The sequence below is a fragment of the Cynocephalus volans genome, chromosome 14 (assembly GCF_027409185.1).
Source record: "Cynocephalus volans isolate mCynVol1 chromosome 14, mCynVol1.pri, whole genome shotgun sequence".
In the NCBI taxonomy this organism is placed as follows: domain Eukaryota; kingdom Metazoa; phylum Chordata; class Mammalia; order Dermoptera; family Cynocephalidae; genus Cynocephalus; species Cynocephalus volans.
Window position 1 is genome coordinate 19,962,079 of NC_084473.1, and position 8,481 is coordinate 19,970,559.

At 50.1% G+C, this 8,481-nt stretch overlaps 1 protein-coding gene across 1 annotated transcript; it reads left to right on the top strand.

Annotated features, from left to right (window-relative positions):
• The first annotated feature begins 253 nt into the window (after positions 1-253).
• On the top strand, positions 254-2,666 carry RHOB (ras homolog family member B). Its single transcript, XM_063078601.1, has one exon. It carries the CDS (start codon positions 640-642, stop codon positions 1,228-1,230), a length of 591 nt encoding a protein of 196 aa, XP_062934671.1. The 5' UTR covers positions 254-639; the 3' UTR covers positions 1,231-2,666.
• The last annotated feature ends 5,815 nt before the right edge of the window (positions 2,667-8,481 follow it).

Here is an 8,481-nt window from a genome sequence, read left to right on the forward strand (position 1 = left end):
AAGCTGCTGCAAAGGAGACCCTGGAGCCGCCAGAGCCCCGCAGCGCCAGGCGCGGCGCAGACTCCCCAGTCGCCGCCTCTCCCAGCCCCGCGGCCTGGGCCGTCAATCAAGCTGGCCGGGCCCCGCCTTCGGGCTGCAGCGGACGGCCAATCAGAGCCGAGCTCCGCAGCGATGAGCTCAGCCGGCTCGCTTCCCATTGGGCGGCTATATTAAGAAAGTGGCCGGACTCTTTAAATAGCGGGCGCTAGGGCCGCAGCCGCATCTGCCACCGCAGTCTGGCTGTAGTCGTCTAGTCTCCTGTGCGCTTGGCGAGACCTAGGAGACCGGGGAGGGGGCGAGGCCGAGTGGGCGGCTCGAGCCACCGTTGCGCACAAAGCCGCCGACCCGGGTCTGGGGCGAGCAGAGCGGCCACCGCGGGGGAGCAGCGCCGCGAGACGCACGGTGCGCCTTATGCCCCCGCGCCTCTACCGCCCCCGCCGCGGCAGCCGGAGCGCCCCGAGAGAACGCGCCACCGCGGGGCCTGGGTGCAGCTAGCGACCCGTGCTCCCAGTGCGTGGCCCGAGGTGAGCAGTGAGCGGCGAGCGGGACGGCAGCGAGGCGTTCGCGGGCCCCCTCCTGCTGCCCGGGCCCGGCCCGCTCATGGCGGCCATCCGCAAGAAGCTGGTGGTGGTGGGCGACGGCGCGTGTGGCAAGACGTGCTTGCTGATCGTGTTCAGTAAGGACGAGTTCCCCGAGGTATACGTGCCCACCGTTTTCGAGAACTATGTGGCCGACATCGAGGTGGACGGCAAGCAGGTGGAGCTGGCGCTGTGGGACACGGCGGGCCAGGAGGACTACGACCGCCTGCGGCCGCTCTCCTACCCGGACACCGACGTCATCCTCATGTGCTTCTCGGTGGACAGCCCGGACTCGCTGGAGAACATCCCCGAGAAGTGGGTGCCGGAGGTGAAGCACTTCTGCCCCAATGTGCCCATTATCCTGGTGGCCAACAAGAAAGACCTGCGCAGCGACGAGCACGTCCGCACGGAGCTGGCCCGCATGAAGCAGGAACCCGTGCGCACGGATGACGGCCGCGCCATGGCCGTGCGCATCCAAGCCTACGACTACCTCGAGTGCTCGGCCAAGACCAAGGAGGGCGTGCGCGAGGTGTTCGAGACGGCCACGCGCGCCGCGCTGCAGAAGCGCTACGGCTCCCAGAACGGCTGCATCAACTGCTGCAAGGTGCTATGAGGGCCGCGCCCGCCCCGCCTGCCCCTGCCGGCGCGGCTCCCCCTGCCGGGCCTGTCCCCGACAAGCCCGGAGAAGGGGAGAGCCGCGCCCCCCAAGGACCCCACCGGACGGCCTGGCGTCTGCTGGCGGCTTTGGCTGTCGCGTCGAGAATCGGCGTGGGCACCGAGCGCCCCCTTCCCGGTGTCTGTGTGCGTCCGGCTGCGCTGCACAGGCCTGGGCGTCCCACTGAGTGCCAAGGGTCCCCTGAGCATCCTTTTCTGAAGAGCTAGGCCTCAGAGCGTGTGGCTGTGTGTCTGTTCGTCTCCCCCGCCCCATTTACACCCCACTCCGCCTCTGGTCCCCGGGGGCGAACTTGGCACCTGTGTGCGGCCGCACCCCGTCAGATGTTCGCCCTTAACCAGCGAGCGCCTGCTGTCCCTTGTCTGTAACATAGACCCTGGGAACTGCGGGAGGGGAGGGCTGGGGAGGATTGGGGGGGGCGTGTTATATAAATATAGATATAATTTTATTTTCGGAGGTTAAGATGGTGTTATTTAATGGTGGTGGTGGTGGAGTGACAAGGGCGCGCTATCACAGCTCCGACCCAGGCTGGGTCAGGTGCCCATCCAGACATGAACAGGACTTGGCCATCTTTCTGATCCCTGGGGAGGACATTTGCAACTGACTTGGGGCTGAGAGGACACAGCTTCCAGACACTGCGTCTCCTGCGGGCCAGCCCCCTGCGAACCCCCTCACCAGCCACAAGGCGGTGGGAGGAGGGAGGATGTGCTGCGGAGTGGTTTTTGCCATAAGCGAACTTTGTGCCTGTCCTACAAGTGAAAATTGTTCAGTCCAAGAAACTGATGTTATTTGATTTATTTAAAGGCTAAAACTTTTTTTTTCCTGAAAGAATTCTTTGCACAATTGTTTCATTGTTTGACACTTAATGCACTTGTCATTTGCATAAGACAGTAGCATTCTGACCACACTTGTACGCTGTAACCTCGTCTACTCCTGATTTTTTTTTAAAATGATGACTTTTAAAAAACGAGAGGCAAAAAGAAACCCACTAACTTTTGCTTTGTTTTCTAGAAAAAAGTGGCAACACTGTTTTGCAATTTTATTTGTGCAGGTTATGCACAGTTTTGATAAAGGGCAGTAATTAGTATTGGGGCCTGTTTAGAACTTTTTTTTTTTCCCACAGGGCAGTCTCTAAAGCTATGTGAAATTTTCTCTGCATCTCTGTACAGAGAATGAACCTGCCCCTATTTCCTTTCCCCCCTGCCCTCCCCACCCAGTGGTACTTCTACTAAATTGTTGTCTTGTTTTTTATTTTTTAAATAAACTGACAATTGACAAAGTGGTGAGCTTATGATGTTTACATAAAAGTTCTATAAGCTGTGTATACAGTTTTTTATGTAAAATATTAAAAGACTATGATGATGACGTTTATAAAATGGCTCCTGTGGTTTAATAGTGTGTAAAAATATCCTTCTGAATTTGGGACAAAGGAAGAATTCTAGGCTGGGTGACAGATCCTTTCTTGCCACCAACTCCATTTCCCTTATATTGAATGCAGTAAATGAGGATGAAATCCCTTTGTGGGGAGTACGTGGGAGGTTGTGTGACTGAGGGAGACTAGGTTGCTCCTGTCACATTCCCAGAGGAAAATGAGTAGGTTATCTGGATACCCAGTGCAAAAACCTTTGACCTAGTGTGTACTCAGTCTCGTTAGGTAAGGCCAAAGGTCTTGATTTTATTTTGTATGTCTTAAAAACACTTGTATCTAACACTATTATGGGGATTTGCTTATTCTTTGAAACTTGAAAAGTTGTCATTTGTGCATTTTAAATTTCAGTACCATTTTTTTTGTTAATCATTGGTGTGGGGCCAGTCTGTCCCTCAAGAAGGCTGGTGACTGGGTTCCCTTCAGATCATCAAGGGGCTACACAGTACCCCATGAGATTGTAGTTATCTCTGGGGCTGGAGCTCCTGAGTGGAAATGGGGTAGAGTTCAAATAAGGAGCTGATTCTTATCGAACTTTTCACCAGAATGTGTTTCTATAAGGAACCTAGAATGCCAAAGTACTGAGAAGGGCCGTACTTGTATTAGGGACAGAACACTGGACATTTTAGTGGTTGTTATTTACAGTTGGAGCAGCCACATTTTGAGTTTCATTCATGATGAGCTCTAATTTCAGATATTCAGCCCTGCTGCAGTGGTTGCCAGGCCGATTTATAGTGGGAGACCACATTAAAATCCTGCTGCCGGCCTGATGGCTCGACCTGCCAACTCTCAGCAGCTTCTAGGGAAGGCTGCTGATGGTGCCAACCACTCCCAACTACCTAAGAAGTATGGTTTTGTTTTTTGAATCATCTCTTTTCTAGGTTTCTGGCACTTACCTGTCACCTTTTCGTCCCCCCATCCCCCAGGGCAAAGTCAGAGAAGATCTTTCTTAAAGTTGTTTGCTTCAAAGCTGAGGCTTCTGTTTCCCAGTTTTCCCCCAGACTCCGAAGAGCTTTTGTTGAATGAAGAAAACCTGGTCGATGGTGACCTTTCACCCACTTGAAGGCTGCAGTAACTGGGCGTCCTGCTCGGCTGGCTGGGCGGAGCACTGGCCAACAGAGGGGGATTGTGTGGGCTCCTCCAGGAGCACAGCGAGGGCAGGGTCCATTCAGGCTGGCTGCTTTGAGCAAAACTGCCTCACTCCTTCCTTGGTCCCACTCACCTGCATCCCACAGCTTACTTTTTCTTTTTCATTTTAAAGACAAAACTTCCCATTGAAAAACAGAATGTTTATTTGCAGGGTTTACAGCTAGCAAATCCTTTGGTACCAGGGAGGGCAGGACTCTGTGGGGGAAGTGCTCAGGCTTGGGCTGAGTGCCCAGGACTCAGCTTTGCAACCAGCCAAGAGCCTGCAGACCCAACCCCCAAAAGGGCCTTTTCTGGGTTTCTATCGTGTTTGAATCTGCCTGGTACCTATAGCTGTCTGTTTTTTATATTTTGGGGAGACAACCACCCAGATGACACATGGCAACCTGAGTTATACTTGTTTTAAGATGCATGGCATTTAATAATCCTGCCGGAACACACTCTTCTTGCTGCATTAGGATCCAACTGGAAAATATAAAAAATGAATTGCTGTAGGCTGGAAAATCAATTAGGAAAAAGAGGTAAAACATCTGGTGTTACTTTTAGGATATGAAAATTCATTTTGCACATTTAAAATAAATGTGCTGAGTTCATTTAATTGCCTGTTGAACTGTTTAGTGGAAAATAGTGGGAGTTTCATTGATCCTGGGCATTTTATAGTAAGGAGTATTGTCCTGGGTTCTCTTTTAATCTTAATCTTAAATCAATCTGGATTGTGTTTCTAAGGTCATTTTCACGTTTCAGTAGACTTAGAATGGTGGTTTTCAAACATAAATGTGCATCAGAATCACATGGAGAGCTGATTAAAACTGAGATTGCTGGGCCTAGCCCTAGAGTTTCTGATCCAGTAGGCTTGGGGGTAGTATTTGAGAATTTGAATTACTAACAAGGTCTTAAATGATGCTGGTGCTGCTGGTTTGGGGACCACACTCTGACAGCTACTGGCTTAGAATAAGGGAATGTCCTAGTGAATGCACAGAGGAGGCAGGTAGTTTCCGTATGAAAGCAGATCAAATTCTGCGGACTTATGGTGCAGCGCCCTCCAATCTTGACTTCCTGACTCTGGGGAGTACAGAGATTTCAAAGAGCTTTCCTTCTGGATAAACTACACATAACCCCTATCTTCTCTTCCCCACATTCTTGTGCAAGAAAGGGGTTTGCTTCCCTGGTAGAGATTTATTTCTGCCATTCCTGAATTTAGAATGCAACAGCATCTGTAATCCATTCAGCACTGGCATCCACTTTATCAGCTCTGATGAGATGGGGATTCAGAAGCAATACGACACAGTCCTTGCCCTCCAGGAGCTAGTTCACAGCTTGGGGAGCCAGGCAGTTGCAGGTCTGCATTCACCAAGACCTGGAATGTAGCATGCTATAATGGAGGCATTAAGCAAGGGAGCTCAGGAGCTGAGGGCAGAGGTGCCTGTGTTTGCCTGGGACATTGGGGAAGGTGTCATAGAGGAAGAGACAATTGAGGTGAGTCTTAAAGCAGGGATGGGTGATGTAGACATGGAAGAAATCCTGGGGAATTGTGGGTAATTGGGCCACTGGCACAGTGATGATATGTACAGCTTCTTCATGTTAGTGGGGCCTGGCCTCTGGAGGATAAAGATCTCTTGGGTGAGAACTATTTTCTACTTTTAGCTCCTCTGTCATGTATTTCTTCAGTCAAGAGAAATGATATTACCCAGTCAAGTAAAACACACCCTCTCCTCTTCCCTCCCTGTCCACAACACAGGGAGCATCTGTTCGGCAGGTCAGGGGAGAAGGTTGGTGATGAAGGTGTCATTGTTTCTCTTCTGTGCCTTCCAGGGATGTCATGAGGACACAAGAACTCTGTGATAACTGCGTTCCTGGGAAACATACACCCTGGGCTCAAGGTGGAGGTGAGACCACAAGGGACCTTGTATCCCAGCTTGTTGTGGACTTACCACTTTACTTGGCCCATCTTCTGGCTGGAGGGAGAGCCTGGGCACTGAGACTGCTCCTCCAATTCCAGCAGCACTTTTCTAGCCTGGGAGGTACGAGTCTGGAGGACTTAAATATTTACTGTTGCTAAAAGACTTTGGGCCTAGGGCTATGCTAGGAGCTTGGGATACAGTAGATGAACAGACAGGCATTGACCCTCCCCTCAGTTTTCAGTCTAGTAGTGTGTCTGCACAAGAAATGATGATGGTGATGGTGATGATAGCTAATGTTTATTGACGATGCACCTTTGCATATGCACCTTTGACTATGTTTATTGTTCTAAGCCCTTTGTCTATATTATTTTATTGAATCTTAACTCGTTTAATTTGTTATCTATTGCTGCACAACAAATTATCCCAAATTCAGTGGCTTGGAACAACATTTATTACCTCATAGTTTTTGTGAGTTAGGAATTCAGGCACAACTTAGCTGGGTCCCCTGGTTCAGGGTCTCTCATAAAGCTGTAATCAGGGTGTTGTCTGGAGCTGGATTTATCTCAAGGATTAACTGGGGAAGGATCTGCTCCCAAGCCCACTCGTGTGGTTGCTGGCAGGATTCAGTTCCTCCTTGGCTGGGGCCACCCTCAGTTCCTTGCCATGCGAGCTTCTCCATGGGGCAGCTTGCAACATGGCAGCTGGCTTCATCAGAGCAAGCAACTGAGGCTAGAGGGAGAGTGTGGCAAGACAGAAGTCACAGTTTTTTATAACCTGACCTTGGAGGTGACATCCCATCACTTCTGCTGTATTATATTTATTAGAAATTAGTAACTGGGTCCAGCACACTCAATGCGAGGGGATTACACAAGGGCATGGATACCAGAAGGTGGGATCGTTGGGAGCCATTTTAGAAGCAGCCTACCATAATCTCTGCAACAACCCTGAGGTAGGTACTATTATCTTCATTTTACTGATGAGGAAACTGAGCCACAGGGAGGTTAAGCAACTTGCTCGTGGTCACAAAACTCATACAGATTTGAACCCAGGCAGTCTGGCTCCAGGACAATAATCCTACATATATGGTTGGATTATGATTTCAGGAAGGTCACTCTGACTGCAGTATAAAGAGTGGATGGCAGCGGGGAAACTGGAGGGAGGAAGATCAGTGTGAGGACTTTGCGCTGGGCTGGGTAGAGATGAGAGGGCCTAAATTCAGGCATGAATGCTGGGAAGGGGACGGATTGGAATCTGAGCAGGAGGCACCATAATGACCCCCAGGAGTCTGGCCTGGGTGACTTTGATGCTGCTGATACCATTATTTAAGATAAGACTAAGCAGAAGATGAGCATATTTGCGGGGAGGGCACCAGAAGAACACATGGAGTTTGATTTTATACATATTGAGGGCAAGGTATCTTTGGGAGTGATCGCTGTTCTTCTCAACTTCTTCCCCTCCCCTCCTACACCACAATCAGTGTACTTTCCGTACAGTTAGACTATCATGTCCTGTCCTGTTCAGGTCATGCAAAAAGGCCACATCCATATAGATTAGAGGAGTCTCCTTGAAGGGAGGGGACTTTATCAGATCAACCTTCCCAAAAGAAGGAAATCCTAGGATAGGAACTGTGGTCTTAGAAAATGGACCTTAGATAGCAGGGAAAGGGGGCTCCTTCTCTCTGAGAACATGCTGTAGATGTGTTAAAGGTATTGTCAGGTGGTTATGGAGTATGGAGAGGGGAGGTGACTTTTGCTCTCAGTAGGTGGCCAGAGTTGGCAGAGAGATCCTACGAGGGCTGCCCAGGCCAGTGGACTCTAGGAGAAACCATATCCAATTCCCACTGTAAGTTATATTTGGTGAATAATTAATTTACTTCTATTCTCTTGGAACCTTGAATGAAGTTTGCTAAATGTTCTAGCCTGGCTTTAGTGCTGCTGTGGAGATTCAAGAGAAGGTTATTATCCATGCCTAGGCAGGTGGGAAAGGGAAGCAGCACTCCCGAGGGTCTCCACCATGGCACTTTCAGCTGGGATCAGAGCGAGTGTTCCCAGAATAGGGGTGCTCTGGGATAAGCATCTTGGTGTGTTGTTCAACAATCCTTGTTGCAAGGAGACTGCTCTCCTCATTGGCAGCCACAAGTCAGGATGCCTGCATGATATTGTGTGACTCCTGGATGGATTTCTGGGTCAGCTGAGGAAAGAGAGAGGCTTCAGGGTCCAGGTGGTAACTGAAGCCTTGAGAAGGGTGGAAATGATCTGGGAAGAATAAGTGGAGAGCGTGAGCTGGATCATAAGCTCCACGACAAGAGTATGACAAGGCCATGTCTGCTTGATCACCGCTGTGTCTGAATACAGTGCCCAGTACAGTGCTTGACATATACTAGGACCTCAAATAGTAGTGGAATGAATGAGTTAATAAAAGGAGGGGCAGAAACTTAGGGAGCACCAACATCTAAGACACCTATGGAAGTGACAGAAGTTTGGAACAGCTGCTGTGGGCAATGAGAGAAAGATGAGTTAAAGAATGGCTGGGCTGCATGGAAGGTCCCTGAGTCTAGGGAACTTAAAAAAAATTCACCTTTGAGGCCAGGCTTTGCACAGACAGCACCAGTGGAGAAAAGGCCTTCTCTGTACCCCACCCCTAGCAAAACTGCACAGCGTACTCAACCCTGGCCAACAAGATCTCTGGGGCAATACTCACGGTGATCGTGGGAGAAGT

What these genes read in the sequence shown, in the direction of transcription:
- RHOB (XM_063078601.1), top strand. Translation starts at nt 640, where the DNA reads ATGGCGGCCATCCGCAAGAAGCTGGTGGTGGTGGGCGACGGCGCGTGT.